Source organism: Phacochoerus africanus, chromosome 15 (genome assembly GCF_016906955.1).
Source record: "Phacochoerus africanus isolate WHEZ1 chromosome 15, ROS_Pafr_v1, whole genome shotgun sequence".
Classification (NCBI taxonomy): Eukaryota; Metazoa; Chordata; class Mammalia; order Artiodactyla; family Suidae; genus Phacochoerus; species Phacochoerus africanus.
In genome coordinates this window covers 132848444-132869322 of record NC_062558.1, presented here as the reverse complement: position 1 = coordinate 132869322, position 20879 = coordinate 132848444, and the positions used below count along the sequence as shown (strand labels likewise).

At 43.3% G+C, this 20879-nt stretch overlaps 1 protein-coding gene across 2 annotated transcripts; it reads right to left on the bottom strand.

The window, feature by feature from the left end:
* Positions 1–217: 217 nt before the first annotated feature.
* PSTK (phosphoseryl-tRNA kinase) lies at positions 218–12702 on the bottom strand. 2 transcript variants are annotated; one of them, XM_047759392.1, is made up of 6 exons: positions 11993–12702; positions 9370–9661; positions 8781–8979; positions 4569–4644; positions 3974–4067; positions 218–479 (listed from the first exon to the last, which is right to left on the bottom strand). In XM_047759392.1, exons 1-6 carry the CDS (start codon positions 12374–12376, stop codon positions 271–273), a joined length of 1254 nt encoding a protein of 417 aa, XP_047615348.1. In that variant the 5' UTR covers positions 12377–12702; the 3' UTR covers positions 218–270. The 2 variants fall into 2 exon arrangements, with proteins under 2 accessions (XP_047615348.1, XP_047615349.1); XM_047759393.1 differs by having other exon boundaries at positions 12011–12702.
* Positions 12703–20879: the final 8177 nt, after the last annotated feature.

Here is a 20879-nt window from a genome sequence, read left to right as displayed (position 1 = left end):
AGCATCTTGTCTCCTTCCTAGTTCCTTCTCTTTATTTAAGGTGTGACCCCTGCCCCTCAGTGTTCTGGCACATGAATGAGGAAGGCTGCCTCTGATGCTTCATTATCCATGTCACATCTGACAAGTGACTAATTTCTGTTATGACAAATGGATCTTTTAGAATGGACTGAATTGGCAATTAACATCATTGGCCTAGAAAACATCCAGTAATAGAGAATTGTTTTCATTAGTTTATAAAATCTTAACCAAAATAGATATTTGATTGGAAATTCAGAAGTTTTTATGCTGCTTTGAAAAATATTTCTGTACAATGTTATCTTTCTTAAAATGAAAAAAAGAAATAACATCTGATAAGTCAACAGTTTGTTGAAAGCACAGGTATTTTTTGTTTCCTTGTCTTAGGTCTTCCAAAAATTCTGCTTTGAGCTTGTTAAGGTCTTCTGCTAGAAGCTTCAAGTTGTAAGGAAGCACTTGTTTGTCTAAAATAAAGATATTCTCAAATTACTTGTGTAATTTAAGTCAAGATGGACTAGCGACATCAGGAAATTAATTTGATTACTTCAGACAAACCATTCAGATTCTAAAATAATGAGTTGCTTAATATCTAGACAAAAGGTCACACTAATGTGATACAGAATAGTTAACTTGCTATGACATGAACAAAAAAGACAAGACTGAAAGGGACTTTCTGTGAACAAAATAAGCTGACTTACAACCTTACTAAGAGTAAGACAAAAAAGTAGAACTAGAAGATGACAATCTGGGTTTGAAGCTACAATATATTATACCTAAGCTCTGATACAGTATCTCGATATATCTAGTATCTATATAATAAGTTGTCCAATAGAGCTTCCTACAATGATGGAAATGTCTCATATCTGCCCCATTCAATCCAGCAGCCACTAGCTGTTGATTGAGAACTGATTTTTTTTCTTTTGTTGAACAGCTCTACAGAGATGTAATTCACGTAACATACAATTTACTGATTTAAACTACAATTTGGTTGTTTTAGTGCACTCACAGGCATTTAGAACGTTTTTATCTCAAAAACCTGTACCCCATTGGCCATACCCTCCTTTACTCCATCCCCTTCTTCCCTGCCCCAGTCGCTAAGCAACCACTCATCTATTTTGTGTATAGATTTCCCCATTCTGGACATTTCACCTGACTGGACTCAGCTTTTTGTGACTGGCTTCTTGCACTCTGCATAAGGTTTACAAGGCTCATTGATGCTGTGGTACTCCCTTGCTTTTTATGGCTCCATAATCCATTGCATAGACAGACCACATTTTCTTTATCCATTTGTCAGCCGATGGACACTTGGGTTGCTTCTACCTTTTGGCTAGTAGGAATAATGCTGCCATAAGCACTTGTGTACAGGTTTTTATACGAACATCCGTTTTCATTTCTAGGTCCCCTGGTAACTACATTTAATCATTTGAGGAACTGCCAGGCTGTTTTCCAGAGCAGCTGCTCCATTTTATATTCCCACCAGTGAGGTATGTGTGTTCTGATTTCCCCGCATCCTCACTAACACCTGGACTTTTGGGTTCTAGCTGTCCTGGTGGGTGTGCAGTGGTATCTCATTGTGGTTTGGTTTGGTTTGGTTTTTGGCTTCGCCCACGGTATGTGGAAGTTGCCCGGCCAGGATCAAACCCGCACCACAGCAGCAACCAAAGCCACAGCAGTGACAACAATGGATCCTCAGTCCACTGAGCCACTAGGGATATCTTGCCCATTTTTAAAATTGGGTTCTTTGTCTTTATTATTGAATTGTGAGAATCCTTTATGTTGGATACAAGTTCCTTATGAGATGTAGTTTGTAAATATTTTCTCCCATTCTGTGGGTTGTCCTTCCACTTCCTTGATGGAAGAACTGAATTTATAATTTAATTATAAATTAACTAGTACCACCTCCACACACACACACACAAATTTATGGGTAGGGAAAGAGGTAAGGGGTGATTTGGGTTTAATCTTATCCCCCCTTCTTTCATTGCTTTTAAATTCCTACAACAATTTTTGTTTTCATTCTGACTGTGATGCCATTTTTGTTCCAAACTTTGGATTGCAAATCATAAGGGAGTTGCATGTTGCAACCAGTGTTTTTCTAAGGTGGAATCAAATAGAACATAGAGTTTATTAAACGGGTTTTGAGAAATTTGAGTGTGTGTACTGGGACATGCACTAGATTACAATATAAAATCAACTTATGGATCATAGTTTTTAAAAAGTTGGAGGAGTTCCTGTCATAGCTCAGAAGAAACAAACCTGACTAGTATCCATGAGGATGCAGCAGGTTCAAATCCTAGCCTCCTCAGTGGGTTAGGGATCCGGCGTTGCTGTGAGTTGTGGTGTAGGCCAGTGGCTACAGCTCTGATGCGACCCCTAGCCTGGGAACCTCCATATGCCGCGGGTGCAGCCCTAGAAAAGACAAAAAAAAAAGTTGCAAAAACTATTGTTGGTATACTGTTTCTCTTTGCAATGTTCTAAGTTTCTATAAAGGCATTAATAAATAAATTCGGTGATGTGGGGGCGGGGAGCATAACAGAAGTACAAACAAGATTCAGACTTAACTCCAACCCAGGCTGCCCACGTATTTAGTGGCTAGAGTTCAGCCTCAGACAAGTTACTTAACCTCTGAAACCTTCTATTTCTTCATTTACAAAATGATGCCCAATTCTAAAGACTAGGAACAATATTTATAAGGCACTTAGCATATAAAGTGAGTTCAAGAAATGGTAAGCTGCTCTTATTTTTTAAATCAAATTATAAATATAGCAAAGAGTTCAATATTTAATGCCCAAAGGAATTATTTTATAAAACTATAATTCACCACATAGTTCATCCACATTCAGACTGACAAGGCACTGAGCTTGTTCAAAGCCCACTGATTTTATGTCTGGCTCCTGAACACCTCTCCTCATTCCTTACTTCACCCCACACTCAGTGGCTTCGTCTCTGCTCTAGAACAGACCAGCTTTACCTATGGGCCTTCACACATGATGTGTCCATTGCCTGGAATGAGCCAGACATCAGCATGACTGCTGTTTGCTTTCATTCAATCTCTGCTTAAATGTCATTTCCTCTGAGAAGACTTCCTGATTTACTCTTTTAAAAATAAGTCCTCCCATCACACTATACCACCTTACCCTACTTTATTTTTCTTCAGAGCACTTGCACATATTCATGTTTTTGTCTGTCTCCTCACTGTGATGTTCTGCTTCCTCTTGACTCCCAGCATCTAGAATAAAGCCTAGGAGTTCCCATTGTGGCTCAGTGGAAACGCATCTACTCTCCATGAGAATGCAGGTCCAATCCCTGGCCTTGCTCAGTGGGCTAAGGATCCGGCATTGTGGTGTAGGTTGAAGAATCAGCCTGGAGGCCAGCAGTCACAGCTCTAATTCGACCCCTAGCCTGGGAACCTCCATATGCCGTGGGTACAGCCCTAAAAAGACCAAAAAAAAAAAAAAACCACCTAGTACAGAGTAGCCACTCAATAAAAACCTATTGGATGGATGAATACTTGGTTCCAGAGGCAGGCGTTTTAGTTTTTTATAACCAAGTTGCATATTTAAACTGAAAACATGAAATCAACTTTATAAATGGGAAGCAAATAAGCTATCTGTATCCTGGGAGCAAGAGGAGGAGCAGAGAGTAGCCTCAACTAAACAAAATCTGGGAGTTCCTATTGTGGCTCAGCAGGTGAAGGACCCAACATAGTGTCCATGAGGATATGGGTTCGATCCCTGGCCTCACTCAGTGGGTTAAAGATCCAGCCTGCCGCAAGCTGCAGTGTAGGTCACAGGTGAAGCTTGGATCTGGCGTTCCTGGGGCTGTGGCGTAGGCCTGCATCCACAGCCCCGATTTGACCCCAACCCAGGAACTTCCATATGCCTTAGGTGCAGCCTTAAAAAGAAAAGGAAAAAAAAAAAAAAAAGAAGAAGAAGCAGAACTTGATTCCCCAACCTACCTTTTGCTTCCTTCATTGTCTGAGAGACAATTCTTCGGAGTGTCTGATCAGCCTGATGAAGAACGTTGGTTGAACAGATGATTCTGTCTGTTTCCTAGGTGACAGACAGTGTGGTTGGAACAGTTATCCAGTTTTGCAAAAGAAATGGCTAAAGTATAGGTGGCATACATGAAGAGCCTGCAAGAAAAGTAAAAGTGGCTTTTCTGTCCCAGGTATTCTTCTAAACAAAACAGAACCAGCTGTAAACTGGGTTCCACATAGGCAGTGGCATGTTGGTAAATGCCTAAAAATGGGCTCCCCAGAGAAAAACACACAAACCTGTGTATACTGCTGATCAGTGTCTAGGGTGTAAATCTGCCCATTCTTGCCACTTCAAGCCACCAACATAATGTCAACAGGCTCCAATATTTCTGAAAATGTAACAGTTGGCTTTGCCTGGGCCGTGCGAGTTGTATCAGAGGCTGGGTGCTGGTGAGATGCTGAGGCGGGGACAAAGCGTGTCTTACCGGTTATTCACACTCTACACTCAGCTTGAACAGATCTTCCTACAGAAAGTTCCTTCTCATTTATACTAAATCTGCACTGCAAGACTTACCTTTTGTTCCACATCATCCTCCACGCATTTTATCGGATTTTCCAAAGCAGTGAGCAATAAATCAGTCAACTTCAGGCTATAAGAAAAGACAGGATAAAATAAATCCTGGAGTTCCCGTCGTGGCGCAGTGGTTAACGAATCCGACTAGGAACCATGAGGTGCAGGTTCGATCCCTGCCCTTGCTCAGTGGGTTAACAATCCAGCGTTGCCGTGAGCTGTGGTGTAGGTTGCAGACGCGGCTCGGATCCTGCGTTGCTGTGGCTCTGGCGTAGGCCGGTGGCTACAGCTCCGATTGGACCCCTAGCCTGGGAACCTCCATATGCCGCGGGAGCGGCCCAAAGAAATGGCAAAAAGAAAATAAAATAATAAAATAAATAAATGAATCCTTATATCAAACATCTATATTTATTTATTTATTTGTTTGTTTTTTATATATTTATTTTGCTTTTTAGGACTGCAACCAAGGCATACGGAAGTTCCCAGGCTAGAGGCTGAATCGGATCTGCACCTGCCAGCCTACATCACAGCCACAGGAACACAGAATCCAAGTCGTGTCTGCGACCCACACCACAGCTCACGGCAACACTGGATCCTTAACCCAATGAGCAAGGCCAGAAATTGAACTCACATCTTTATGGATACCAGTTGGGTTCATAACCTGCTGAGTCAGAAGGGGAACTCCTCAAACATCTGTTTTTAAAGAATTTGTGTTTATGAATACTAAGCGGCATTCTAGAGGAATAAAAGTGGTACATCCACAATTTGAAACAAAAGGGAAAGACGGTGATTTGGAAGCTAGCTTCTACTTGTAAAATTTAAATACAGAAGCTCAAACAAATTCTAAGCCCCCATAAATCCCCTCATGTAAAGAATATTAATTCCCTAAGGCTCCTACCAATAAGCTTTGAAAGGCATTCTTCTCTTTTTTCCCTCATTAAGGCCTGAACTTTAGACTCCTAGAACTTCACATTCCCTAAAAGCTGCTCGGTCTTTATTTTCTGGCTTCTGCTCATTTACTGGATGCGTATTTGCAAAGTTCCTCACTGGATAAGGGGCCGCTGAGGGTGGAGGTGGGATTCGCTCATTCATCTAACAAACATTGAGCATCTTCACATACGAAAAATACTGTACAACTATGCATGCGGAACTACGTGCTAAGCTGGGGGTGTTTTAAGGTCCCTACCTTCTCAGCCTGATAATGTAATAGAGGCAAATGATCAATTAGTTCAATCAGTAGAACAATCATTTCAGACAGCGACAAGCGAACGGGTGAAGACAATAAACAGTGATCATGACGAGAGTGGCTGCGTGGCTGGCGTGTTTCACACTCCTCACGTGAGGCAGGACGGTCAGGGAATCTGGTTGAGCTTAAGTACATGGGAGGCGGAGAGGGGGCAGTGAGGCCCATGGCTCCGCGACAAGAACAAGCTTCTCGTGGTCAGGGAACAGGGAAAACTGGCTTGGTTGAAAAGGAGCAAGGGGAGAGAGCCTGGACATGAAACTGGGAAGTTAGTGGGGTCAGAGCTCATAACTTACGGTAGAATTTGGATTTTACTCAGAGAACAAGGAACAGCAAGGAAAAAATGTAAGCCTGGAGCTCAGTGAATTAAATCTTCACCTCAAGATGCTCAGGTTCTGAGAGTGAGCGAGAATGCGATGGCACCAAATCTTGGCTCTGCCTTTTACTACCTGAATACACAACTTACCCGGGCCTCGGTCGTCCTATCGTAAAAGGGGGATAGTTGTATCTACCCTTAAAGGGTTGTTGTGAGGACCGAACGAGTTATGCATATGAAGTGTTGAGAACACACCCAGGACATAGTGTCTGTTCAGCGGCTGTTGCTGCTAATAGCAATAGTAGTAGTGGTAGTAGTAACAGTAGCAGCAGCAATAGCAATAGTAGCAGTAGTAGTGATGATGGTAAAAAGAAGTAGTAATAGTAGCAACAATAGTAGCAAGAGTAATGGTAGTAGTAGGAGTAGTAATAGCAATAATAATTAATAGTGGTAATAGTAGTAACCGTGGAAGCAATGGCAGCAGTAGTAATAGCATTCGTAGCCATAGCACTGAAAGTAGTAGTAGTAGTAACTGCAGTCTGGTAACAGTAGTAGCAGTAGTAGTAATAGTAGTAATAGCATTTCACAGAGGCCTGGGAAAGGTATATTTGTCACATCATCTCTCAACTTCCAATTCAGGGCCACCAGACTTCAGACAGCCCCTTCACAGTTGTGCTGTGGTTACTCTGAGCCAAGGTCTTAAGACCAAAGACAAAACTGCAGATTATGCTCAGGGTGCCAGCCAAGCCAAGCTCACACCCCTCCTTGCTTTTAGCAAGAACTGGCCCTGAAAACAGCGATGATAACCTCAGGCTGGTCTCATGGGGCGTTGCAAGGCCTCAACCAGCCATTCAATCCGAAGGCAAACATTGTAAGCATTCCAGAAAGAGTAGCATCAATTGGCTACGTGCCCGCCTGCTCAAAGTTTTAAAATATCATGAGAAGTCAAATTTAGAAATCTCAGCAGTAGCTTATTTCATAAACCCTATAGTTATGTAAATCCATTTTTTTTCAGTATGTTAAAGTACATATTACAAACTGCATGAAAACTGTATCCTGGGAACTAAACATTTTGAGGCATGAGTTTAAAAAATTAGCCAGTTCCCTTCTTGGCTCAGTGGCTAACGAACCTGACTAGGATCCACGGGACGCAGGTTCGATCCCTGGCCTTGCTCAGTGCGTTAATGATCTGGCCTTGCCGTGAGCTGTGGTGTAGGTCACAGATGCAGCTTGGATCCCGAGCTGCATGTAGGCTGTGGTGTAGGCTGGCAGCTGTAGCTCCAATGTGACCCCTAGCCTAGGAACTTCCATTGAGGTGGGTGTGGCCCTAAAAACCAAAAAAAAAAAAAAAAAACCCAAAAAACAAAAAACTTCTATCTATTTATTTATCTGTTTTGGCATTTGGAAGTTCCTAAGCCAGGTTTCAAATCTGAGCCATTACAGTGACAACACTGGATCCTTAATCTGCTGAGCCACCAGGAAACTCAAAAATTAGCCTTTTAAAAATCACTTATCTCCTCTGACAAGTCAGGCAGGAACAAAGGGCTGAGGGCAAGGTACCTCTAGAATTGTGCCATCACACACAATATCCACAGGCTGCGTGTGGCTAGTTAAGTCTAAAGTAATTAAATTTTCAAATTCAGGTCACAAATTGCATTGGCTGTATTTCAAGTGGTCTATGGTCTGTTGCCTGAGGCAAGCAGCTACCATCCTGGGCAGTGCAAATACAGAACGTTTCCATCGTAAGTGAAATTTCTATTTGAAATGGGCTGAACTAGAACTCTCCAGAACTCTAAAGACCTATTTCTGGAATGAAATGCAATAGACACCATAGCCACAAGGCTCACATGTACACAAGCAGCATCATTACAGTGAGGTTTCAGGCAGAATAAGGATTCAGTGCCAGTTCCACTCCTTTTCTCTAAGAAAACTACTGGGCAACCTATTTATTTATTGTTATTTTTAATAAGATAGGCAGTCTTCATGCAGCTGCCTGATGTGGGATCTCAGTTCCCAGGTCAGGGACTGAACCTGGGCTGCAGCATCGAAAGTGTGGAGTCCTACCCTCTAGACCACCAGGGCAACCCTATCTAGCTGCACTGCCTCAGCAAGGGTATCAGTGACATGCCCTACTCTGAACTCCCTGCTCTGACCCCTGGAAAACAGTATCATTTTTTCCCTTTCTTTTTAGGGCTGCACCTGCAGCAAATGGAAGATCTCAGGCTAGGAGTCCAATTGGAGCTGCAGCTCCTGGCCTACGCCACAGCCACACGAGATGCAAGCCACATCTGTGACCTACACCACAGCTTATGGCAACATCAGATCTTTAATTCACTGAGTAAGACCAGGGATTGAACCCGCATCCTCATGGATACTAATCAGGTTCTTAACCCGCTGAGCCACAATGGGAACTCCAAAACAGTATCATTTTAACAAGAGTACACATTTGCGAACGAACTTGGCCTCACATCTCAGCTGTCACTTAGAATCTCAGTGACCCTGAGCAAACAGAACTTCCTTGCTCTACTTCTACACAAAGTAACAGCCTCTCCAAGGCCTGCGTGAAGATTAAGCGAGTGGATGGATATGGGGAAAGCCCACAGCACAGGGCTTGGCTCTGCGGGGCACCCGGTGAGGGACACCGTTGACAGGCTACCTGGCCTCTGAAGCACATGCCAGGCTCTGAATTGTGAGGCTGTTGTGTTCCCAAGCATTTTTCTCAGGGTTGGGCTTCTCTATCTTGCCTCCCATCAGGTGGATGGTCTCGGCAGGCAGTGGCTGTGGTCTCCGGCCATTCCTCTGTAAGCAGGTCTCGAGAGAACAATCGAAAAAGAGCTGGCAAAAGCCTAACGAATCTGAAAACAATTTGAAACCACAAAATTACAAGGGTACTATTTTCCCTCAATGTGAAATAAACATACTAAACAAATTATTGCACCTGCAGCAGGAATGACCATTTGCAACACTGAACATGGAGCCCTGAAAATTAACCAAATCCACATAAACCTCATGATCCAATTAAATTCTCACTTTATACAGCAGTATTTTTTGTTCTTTTTTTGGCCGTGCCCGCAGCATGTGGAAGTTCCCGAGCCAGGAACTGAACCTGTGCCACAGCAGCAACCTGAGTCACTGCAGTGACAACTCCAGACCCTTAGCCACTAGGCCACCAGGGAACTCCAGGACAGTAGTAATTCTGATATGCAAATGTCTCTGTGTGCAAGAAAAAAAAATGCTTTAATTACATTTCCGAGCCAGCTGATAGACTTCATATCTCATACTTTGATAATAAAAGTTGTCATCTAAAATCAAAAGCAAAGGTCTAGAAACAGCAGTCTTCGTTAAGAGGTACTGAGACTGGGCCTCGAGTGCTGCACTAGATATCAGATCTTGATCCTTCAAGCAGGTTATAAAATCTTCCCACATGGCTTGAGTCCTACTGGGTGGGGCAGACATCTGACACCCAGTAATGACAGCCAACAAGAAGCATTCGAGGTACTTCAACAGTTCCTGGCGAAGCAACTTCCACTGGGATGGCTGCAAGAGACCAGAGAATTGCAATTTACATTTGGCTTTAGCCAGCAGGGCAGTCATGCCTCACCACCACCCTGTCCCAAATGACAAGTTTCTGGACCATTTGGAGTTCTCTAGACATGACCCGTCTGGACCATTTGGAGTTCTCTAGACATGACCCGTTTTGTCATCCTCCACGTATTCATATACGCTGTTCCCTCCACCTGGAAAGCTACTCAGTGAGCTCCTGTCCTCTGTGAGCTCTTCTCAGACTCAACCACGCAGAGGGCAGCTCAGACCCTCCCTTCCCTATCATGACACCCTGTTCTGTGTATATTGGGTCTCTATCCTAACAAGGTTTCCATTGTTTAGGCATCTCTACGTCCCTGCTAGATCAACGGTCCATTGTATACCCAGCCTCCAGCAGAGGGTCTGGCACCTAATAGATGCTCCAGCAATGTATATGAAATGACTTAATTAGTGAATACATGAAAGAATGAAAGCCTGGCTTATCATCCAGAAGAAAGGCAGAACCAAAATCAACATCCTGCCAAAATAAAATCAAGATACAGCAAAGGCTCATTTCAGTATGGATCAACTGAAAGGTTCTTGGGTCAAGATGAAAAGACCTCAGGCTGACAGCAGGATTGGAAGGGGATAGGGAAAGACGGAGGAAACACGGTGAGGGGGAGAGAATAAACAGCTTAAAAATACAAGAAATCGGAGTTCCCGTCATGGCGCAGTGGTTAACGAATCCGACTAGGAACCATGAGGTTGCGGGTTCGGTCCCTGCCCTTGCTCAGTGGGTTAACGATCCGGCGTTGCCGTGAGCTGTGGTGTAGGTTGCAGACGCGGCTCGGATCCCGCGTGGCTGTGGCTCTGGCGTAGGCCGGTGGCTGCAGCTCCGATTCAACCCCTAGCCTGGGAACCTCCATATGCCGCGGGAGCGGCCCAAGAAATAGCAACAACAACAACAACAACAACAACAAAGACAAAAAAAAAAAAAATACAAGAAATCTTGAGCTGCTCAAGGCTCTGGAGAACAGTAACATAGTTATGAGGTCAAGGCTGGACAGAAGACACAGGGACAGGAGATCAAGACCACTTTCCTGCCTGTCCATGGCTTCCCACATTGCTGAGATTACAGCACATGACAAACACATCAGCAAAACCCACGCAAAAGGGAACACGGGTCACTCCCTAAAAGGTGAGCTATCTTACTCATGGTGACTAGATGAGCCCCATGGCCTTTGTCTGTAGGGGAGACTGAGAAAAGGACAAGAAAAGTGAGGGAAAACCCCAGCAAACACAACAATCTCAGTCAACAACTTTGAGCTTCCTCCAGAGTGGTGAAAATACCATACCTAAGTAAATCCAGTGCTACCAGGGGCCTGATACTGTATTTACCTCACAATTAACCAAGGATGGGGAAGTATATAACTTCTCTGGAGAAGCCTGAAATTTTTCCATGCACCAAATGGACTGTATTTTTGCATTTACACTTATAGAGTGGAATCACATATTTGCAATTTAAGTGAATTCATTTACATTCAACACTAAACGACAAACATAACTATTTAAAATGTTCAGAATATATCAAAGAGTATTTTCTCTAGAGTGAGCCTGAGAATGGCGACAGGAATCTATTCTTCCCCAGAAGACTCCATTTTCTCATGCTTCTCCAAGGAGAGGGACCTCACTGTGCTGAGGGTGATCTGAGGGCTTAAGGAGGAGCATGACCTTGGAACACCAGGTTGACCCCTACATACAAGCCTAATACTTCATCTGGTGGTCAACAAAGAAACAGTCATTTCTTCCCATGCAGGCAGAGGCAGGTTAACAGTGAAAAGCACGAAAATAAAGCGAAAAGCACGAAGATAAAGGCCAAGCCCCTCATTTGCATCTACTGTCCTAGGAGGGACGCCCGTAAGTACCCTATTACTTATAATTTTGCATTCTTTTTCTTTTAAAGTGTTCCCCAAACTGCATAGCATAAAACCCCACAAAACCTGGATTCGCCAGGCTGGATGTTAAACTGGCTCTGTTGGAATTTTGAGAGATTCTCTCCCTCTTTTCAAAACAACCTTCCCCAAAAGCTTTCAAGAGGATATTTGTCTTTTGGGGGTTTCCACATTGCACGCTGACTTCAGAACCTAACTGGATACACGTGGCTGTTTGTATCTGTTTATATTTCTGGTCAACTTATTCTGTGTTAAACCGGCTCCACTTTCCCTCGGATTCCGGTCTCTCCTCAATCAGGGATGCACCGCGCCTAACAGGTGTTCTCCAGTCCACGGATGGAGCTGGTACACAGCCTCCGCGACGCAGTCTAGGCCCCGCCCCCTCCTTACTGACCAATGGGCGTGCAGTCACCTCCTCCAGGAACACGTTAGGCATGACGTCATCATAGGCGACGACGCCCACCGCCCAGCCCTGCTCCAGCTGCAGCCGGTGGCGGAGGGCACGCGCGAAGGTTGACTTTCCGGCTGCGGGCAGGCCACAGAGGACGCATAGGCCTAAGTTCTGCGACCCCTCGCTGCGCGCTCCTCTGGCGTCCTCGCCGGTCTTCATGCTGCTGAGAAAGACGGAGGCAGCTGGAAGCATTGTCTGCGGAACTGTCCGCCAGCCGCGCACGCGCAGAGTCTCCCACCGCTCTGGTGCGCCGCCTGGTGGCGCCGTGGAGGAAAGGGCGAGTCTTCTAATCCAAAAACCGTGAGAGGTCGCGGTTTCCCAAGTCATCTCCTATGGTCACCTGAACCGCTGATGCGGAGCTTTCTTGAGGCGAGTTTGAGTTTCCTAAAACCTGGACTTTCCCAAAGAGCCAGAGAGTTGGATTTAGTCTTCAGTTAGAATCATCCTTCCTGCCGGAAACTTGCAAACGGTGAGGATCTGCGCCTCTGCGCTGTTTCTCTTTTTAACGCTGAATTCCCCTGATCAGGAAAATCGCCTAAGAGACTTTAAGTTTCTTCCTGCAGCGGTCTTGGGAGATAAGTTACTGGAAATCAGGGAATAGGAGCCGAAGCTGACCCTTGACTCCGCTGCCCCTCCCACATGAGGTCGGTGGAAGGGCGAAGTCAGTATTAGTTATTGCGCCCTAGCGCCGCCAGTCGGCACCAAGTGTGAGGAAATAATGACCGAAAAGGGCCATCCCTAGGTATCAGTTCCAGTGCATTAATGAAGAGCATATTAGGTGTTTTAGTGTTGAAACAAAAAGACATGCTAAGCTATGGAAAAGCATAAAACCACTTCTTTCTGTGGGGATGTATAGAAAAGTTGAATTCAGATTCTAGCCTTCACCTTACTTTAGAGGATTACTTCATAGTCATAAGGAGGTAAGTTCAAAATGTGAGCAAGTGAGGTGAGAATCAGTATATACTGAGGGAAATATAAAAACCCCAAATGCTGGAGTTACCGTCGTGGCTCAGCGGTTAACCGAATCTGACTAGCATCCATGAGGACGCAGGTTCCATCCTTGCTTGGCCTCCCAAAGTGGGTTAAGGATTCTGTGTTGCTGTGGCTGTAGTGTAGGCCAGCAGCTACAGTTCGGATTGGACCCCTAGCCTGGGAACCTCCATATGCTGCAGGTGCAGCCTTAAAAAGAAAAAAAAAAAAATCCAAATGCTAAATCTGATATATTTATGATTACAGAGCATGTACATATAAAAATCTCATTTTCGTTCTCTTAGATTGAAGGTGAGCATATTGAGTTCAATACACATTTCATGACATTTCTTTTTTTTTTTCTTTTTGGCTGCCCCTCAGCAAATGGAGTTCCCAGGTTAAGGATCAGATCCCAGCCACAGTTGCAAACTACATCCAAGCTGCAGCAGTGACAATGCCAGATCCTTTAACCCATTGTGTGGGGCCATGGACAGAATCTGAGCCCTGGCACTGCTGAGATGCTGCCAATTCCATTGCTCAGGAACTCCCATGGCATTTTATTGTCATAAACCCAGTGCAAGAGCCCTCTCCTTAATTTTTCTTTTTCATCACTCGTTCATATTCACACTCATTTCCTCCTTTCCTCGGCAACCTTTTTTCTTCTCATTTAAACGTGGTTATTTTTGTTAATTTATTTTTTAGGCTATTTTTAAAGGATTTTAGGGTCACAGCAAAATTAAGTACAGAGTTCGCATATATCTTGCCCCCCCCCCCATACAGTCACTTCCACTGTCATTATCCAGGGTGGCACCTTTGCTTATCAATGAATCTACACATCGTTGCTACTCAGTCCATAGTTCACATTGGGCTTACTCTTGGTGTGTACCTTCCATGAGTTTTGGCAAAGGTATGATGTCATGTGTCCACCATTACAGTGTCACTGCCTTAATCCTCTTCATCTCTCCTACCCTTGGCAAGTGCTTATCTTTGTGCTGCCCCCATAGTTTTGCCTTTTCCAGCCTTGTGGTTGGAGTCATAGTCTTTTCAGATTTGCTTCTTCCACTTAAGTCCAGCTTGTATGCTTTTAACACTGAACGACATTCCATTGTCTGGATGAACTAAGTTTATCCCTTCACCTACGAAGGACATCTTGATTGCTTCTAAGTGTTGGCAGTTATGAATAAAGCTACTTTACACATCTGTTCAGATTTTTGCATGGATGTAAGTTTTCCATGTATTTGGGTAAATACCAAGGAGCGTGATTACTAGATCATATGGTAAGAGTATGTTGAGTTTTGTAAGAAACTGCAAGACTGTCTTCCAAAGTGGCTGTACCATCAAAGAATGAGAGTCCCTGTTGCTTCCTATCCTTGTCAGCGCTTGGTGTTATCAGTGTTTTTAAGATTTTAACTATTCTAATAGGTGGATAGTAGTGTAACTGAGGACCCTATGGGGCCTTCCCGGAACAGGCCCTCCTCCCCCATGTCCTTTGCCTGCTGTTTGTAGAAAAACTTTAGTGTCCTAGGCCTTCCCTGAGTTCCAAAGAATAAATTTAATTAGAAAAGTGAGAAAATGCAGAAAGGAAAAGAGTTAAGCAAGGCAAAGTAATGGTTTTGTCATTTAACAAATCAAGGATCTTTAGTTCCTTCTCAAGGACTATAATATAATACTCTGAGCCATATCCTTTGAGCTGTTTTGCAGATACTCGAACCACAACCAGGTGGAAGAAGTTAACTGTATGCTGCCCACAATCCCAGAGCCCCCAGAAGGGTTGGAACCGGAAGGTTGATGATTCTGACTCCCAATGACCTCACCACCAGCCAACCAGAAGAATGTCCACGTGCTGGTATATACCCCACAACCCCCTCCCTCACCCTGTCTTTTAAAACCTTTTCCTGGGAGTTCCTCTTGTGGCTCAGTGGTTAATGAATCTGACCAGAATCCATGAGGACACGGGTTCAATCCCCTCACTCAGTTGGTTAAGGATCCGGTGTTGCCATGAACTGTGGTGTAGGTTGCAGACACGGCTCGTATCCTGCATTGCTGTGGCTGTGAAAAGTAAAACCTTTTTCTGAAGGCCATCAGGGAGTTTGGGCCTTTTGAGCAGCACTTGCAGGGCCCCCTTGCTTGGCGCCCTGCAGTGAATGCTGCATTTTCCGTCACAACCCAGTGTCATAGACTTGGCTTTACTGTGTACAGGTAAGAGGACTCAGGTTTGGTTTGGCAACAGAAGTATCTCTTATTATTTCCATTTTCAATACCCTAACAATACATGAGCTTGAGCATCTTTTCGTGGGTTTACTTGCCATCTACATACTGTTGGCCCTGCATATCTGTGAGTTCCATACCTGCAGATCCAGCCAACTGCAAATCAGAAACATTAGGAAAAAAATTCCAGAAAGTTTCAAAAGCAAAATTTGAATTTTCCCCACACTGGCAATTATTTATACTCCATTCACATTGTATTTACAACTGTTTACATAGTATTTCATTGAATTAAATACTTCAAGTTCACTAAAGTGTACAGGTTTTTATAAGTTGTGTGTCAGTACTACACATTTTATGTAAGGGACTTGTAAATCTGCAGATTTTGGTATGCATGGGGGGTCTTGGAATCAGTCCCAGCGGATGCCCAGGGATGACTGTCTTCTTTGGTGGGGTTTCTCTTCAGATCTTTTGCCCGTGTTTAAACTGGGTTGTTCATTTTCCTACTGTTGAATTGTAAGGGTTGTTTTGTATATTTTGGATAATAGTCCTCTATGAGATATGTCTTTTGCAAATATTTTCTCCCAGTCTGTGGCTTACCTTCTTGCTCTCCTGACAGTTTCTTTGGCAGAGTGAATTTTTTCATTTTAATTAATTCCAGCTTACTAATTCCTCCTTTCATGGATCTTGTCTTTGAAGTTGTATCTAATATATCATCACCAGGAGTTCCATTGTGGCTCAGCAGCAGTGAACCCAACTAATATCCATGAGAATGAGGCTTCAATATCTGGCCTCTCAGTCGGTTAAGGATCCCCAGCGCCGTGAACTGCAGTGTAGGTCAGACATGGCCTGTACTTGGTGTTGCTGTGGCTGTGGTGTAGGCTGGTAGCTGCAGCTGCGATTCCACCCTTAGCCTGGGAACTTCCATATGCCACAGGAGTGGCCCTAAAGAGAAAAAAATAAAAAAATATCACAAGCCCAAAGTCATCTAGTTTTTTTTTCTGGGTTATCTTTTATAAGTTTTATAGTTTTGCATTTAGCAGTAAGGTCTATGAATAGATCTGAATTAATTTTTGTGCAAGATATAAATCCTGTGTTTACATCTTTTTTTTTTAAACACGTGGTTATCCAGTTTACCTCCATTTTGTCGAAAAAAAATTTCTTCCCCCATTACATTGCCTTTTCTTCTTTGTCAAAGATCAGTTGACTGTATTTGTATGAGTCTGCTTCTGGGCTCTGTATTCTGTCCAATTATCTATTTGTCTATTCTCTTGCCAATACCACACTGTCTTGATCACTGTAGCACTATGTGTTTGCTTGATACTTGTGTACCAAATACTGTGTTAAATCATTCGGATTCGGACGTAAATAAAAGATATTTTCTGTTAAGAAAAAAGAGCTCATAATTTATTTGAGGGGAAAAAGTGAGAAAAATAAAATGTCCACAGTGCAGAGACAGATATAACTACAAATTTAAAAAATTTACATTAGCCGTTCACATGTTGTACATAAAAACACAACTATCATAGGTAAAACTGGTCAAAGGCCAGCTTCCCCTTAACCTGCAATCTACTAGTACAACATATCCCTGGAGGGACTTTAAACATCCCTCAAAATTCTATTCCACATAAAAATAGGTAATTTTTATTTTAAAAAGCAATATTCAAAATGAGTTGTGAATATATTATGTAAAATTTTTGCTCAGTTACTTCTTCAGAATGTACCAGTATCATAAAAACATAAAAAAAAAAAAAATCCAATACTTGACTTAGCCTTGATGCCACTTTGTTCCATTATTAACTTACCAGAGAAGAGTTGGTTCACCTAGACCTTAAAACTCTAGATAACAATCTAAGTCCCCAAAAATGCAGGATAAAACAATCCCATGAAATAGGTCCACTGTGAAAGTTCTTTTATGACAAGTATTCTGAAGCTGGAGTAGATTTGTGTACAGATAGCATGTTATTCATGTTGGTTACCTTTTCAATCCACCCTTTTACTGGATTCATTCACATTAGTGTACATTACTATAGATCCAAGCAGAATAAGGTTAATTTTTAAAAACTTGTTGGATAAAACCCATACAAAGAGAAGCTCCTTGCAGTTTTCACTAGTTCAATGGTGTAAAGTAATTAATGACTTGTAAAGATGCACAGTGGGCAGTAAGGCATGGTTATGTGGTTAGTACCTACCTTACCCCCAACACTTATGTTTATATTTTTAAATAAAAATTTTATTTATTCTCCTAACTATGACTCTAGGATAGCGACAGTGGGCAGAGATTGGGAAACAAGAAAGGCATGTAACAATAGTGGCGAGTTTCTTTTTTAAAGCTGCAAATACTATCTCCTAATAAAACCTTACTATTCTCCCAACTTAAAAATAACTGCTGTTACTAATGCAAGAATGTCCAGTTCTTCATGTCTTGCTGCTGCTCATGTCTTACAACAGATTCTAAATAGGAAAGGATGCAGATTAAAATTAGCAAAGCAAAGGCACATGGGGCAGAATCCAAGAGGTCAGATGCAAGCCTCCAGCTGTCCTCTCCCGGTGGGCTTGGAAGCACAGCAATTAATCTCCCAGCAATGAGAGTATTGCCAACCAAGGAAGCTCATCGGAGTCTTGGTGTCCAAGGTTTTTACTGGGGATCAATCATGCAGGCATGGGGCACCCCTGTGCTGACATCAGTCACTTAGTCTTTGGCCTCTTGAGAGCCCTAAGTGTGGCTCTCACCACACATCACACTTAGTATAACTCAGCAGGTGGGGGCCAAGGCCCTTAGCTATAAAGCCAATCTCACCACGTAGGATATTCCAGCAGCTTGGAGGACATGACTTGGTCAGGAGCCAGGGCACACAGGCAAGTTTTGAACATCCCACACTTACCAATTAACCTTGACTCCAAAATAGCTTTAGGATAAGATGTCACATAGGTGGAAATCATAGATGTGGACACAAATTCAGCTACAGATCAAGAGTTTTCCCATCACTTCTACATTTCTCCAGAAAGGTGAAGCCGGGCTGTACTGAAAACTGGATACAGTCCAACAGTGTTGCTAACCGGAACAGAGGTGGGAGTGGGAGCAGCTATCAAGGAAGTTGGGGGAAAAGGGTAGGGCGGTAACTCTTTTCCACTTCTTCCTTGTTGTAGGACCAGCACTGAGGCAGGGTGAGAAGAAGGAATTCCAGGCAACCATCGGGCCTGCAAAGACCAGAAAGAAAGGAAAGGGAGGGGAGGAGGTACAACTCAAACAGTACCAGCTGGGAGGAAACTTCCTCTAACCACAGGCTGGAAAGTACAGTCCTGGTAAAAGGCAGAGCAAATACAGCAAGCACTCACTCTACTTAAAATTAAGATGGTCAACATCTAAACTGTCATATTACTAATGGGCCCAAGAGAATACCGCAAGTCACTTCTTTCTAAAATAGACCTTTCAAATATGCATCGGTTCATATTTCAGATTTTCATATTCTGAAAACAGACTTGGTCTCGCTCAGTGGATTAGGGATCTGGTGTTGCCATGGTGTAGGTCGCAGATGAAGTTGCTATGGCTGTGGTGTAGGCCGGCAGCTGCAGCTCCAATTTGACCCCTAACCTGGGAACTTCTATATGACACAGGTTCAACCCTAAAAAGCAAATAAAGTGAAAAAAAAACCAACAACTGCACAGTTCATCCTAGTAATATTGGTGGGGGGTTTCCAACATTTATGATTTATTTCAAGGGGAAAAACGGCAAAAAAAATTTGTTGCAAGAGTAGTTTATCATATTATCTTTGAAGTCAGCTCTTAACAACCACCTCTGGTTTTAAAGAAAAAAGCATAATTTTGAATTTATCAGTTTGCCTTTTTCTGCATCTGTTATATTGTGATAGAGCTGCCAGCCAACTCACATCAATCTATCAATTCCATACAACAAATCCGAACTCAACACCTTTAAAAGGCATAAAATAATGACTGATTTTAGCAAGCCTACAGATCGTAGGGAACACAAAAAAGTAAACCGATAAATCTGAAACTGTAGGAGAATCATAATACCCGTCAAAGATTCTTGCTTGGCCAAACTTTATTCAGACTCCTGAACCTTCTCTTAGGCTCACCTGTGCAATTCCTTATAAAATCTAGTTTTAGGAAGAACACTACTAAGTCAGTTTAGCAAAATCCCCCATCCTCCAAATCTAATCACCCTTGATGGCTAATAAAGTCATTCATCCTCCATCATCCCTAGGTGGTGTCTGATAACCCTGGACTGTCATCAGCAAGAATCCTGTTTGGTAGGTTTAATCACAATCCTCTTGATCCAGTGTTTCTCAGTAGTTTTCTATCCACTGACCCTCAACCCTGCTCCTTCACTTTAAATTCCCACTTGTCCATGCTATACTCAGAATTGAGCCAGATTCTATACTGAGGTCATTCCTCCTATTGTATAGTTTGGATTAAAATGTTTTCACTGGAGTTCCTGTTGTGGCTTAGTAGGTTAAGAACCTGACTAGTATCCATGAGGATGTGGGTTCCATCCCACTGGCCTTGCTCAGTGGGTTAAAGGATCCAGCACAGCCACGACCTTCGGTATAGGTTGCAGACATGGCTCAGATCTGGTGTTGCTGTAGCTGTAGTGTAGGCTGCCAGCTATAGATCTGATTTCACCCCTACCCTGGGAAATTCCCTATGCCACAGCTTCATCCATAAAAAGAAAAAAAAATAAAATGTTTCCGCTGTTCAGTTCTGGTTTTTGTTTGACATACCTAAAAAGTCTAAATGTCGTACAGAGGAATGAGTTTCATTCTATAGCACAGTGGAGGTCTGCTTGGTTCTCTGAATGATGAACAGGATTCTCCCTGTTCCAAAAGAACAAGCATTCCAGGTAATTAATTAAAGCTTATGCAAAGCTGGGGAGCTGGGAGGGCAGAGAATAGAGTAAGAATAAGAGTACAAAAGGCTAAACTCAGTTAAGAGCAAGAAGCACCAGAAGGAACAGTGGGTAGTGCAGAAGATGTAATGGAAGTGACTGAGAAGGGAGGCTAATTAAAGAAACGCCTGGAATTGTTCAGATGAAAGCCAGGGCTTTGCAAACAGAAGCAGAGATGAAGAAACACAAAACAGGTTTCCTTGAAGAAAACCGAGGTTTGGGGAGTTCCCATGTGGTTCAGCAGTTAAGAAGGCTATGTAGTCTCCCAGAGGATGTGGGTTCCATCCCTGGCCTTACAACAGCCGGTGGGTCGCAGATGCCACCAAAGATGTTAACAGGAATGAAAGTTAAATTATGACCCTGGGAAGCAGAGAACTACTGATGTAGACAACCAAAATGAGTCTGCACCGTCAAAAAATCTTTGCAAATTAGGACCTTTACAATCAAGGCCTTTGGAACACTGACATTCCACTTTTCTAATTCCCTTTTTTTCTTTCCAAAGATGGAAAATTCATCAGCATAGGCCTCTGCAGGAAAAGGATGAGTGGTGATGGGGAGGAACCATCTGCCTTCTTATCCGACAGAGCATCTAGAAAGTTCCATCTGACCCACTTTCCCCCCCAAAGCTTAAAGGTCCCTCAAGTCCAGTCGGATTCTCCTTCACCGCAGACCCGAGACCGCTCTTCCCCAAGCTTGTGGTGCAGACGGGCGGGGCGACCCCCTTCCAGCTCGGTCTTCCTCCACCTTCCA

Coding starts and splice junctions, on each gene's coding strand:
- PSTK (XM_047759392.1), bottom strand. CDS start 12,376: ATGACTTGGGAAACCGCGACCTCTCACGGTTTTTGGATTAGAAGACTC. Junction 9,662..11,992: donor AGGTGACTGCACGCCCATTG/GTCAGTAAGGAG, acceptor GGTCTCTTGCAG/CCATCCCAGTGGAAGTTGCT. Junction 4,645..8,780: donor GCATGTGCTTCAGAGGCCAG/GTAGCCTGTCAA, acceptor CTTTTCTTATAG/CCTGAAGTTGACTGATTTAT.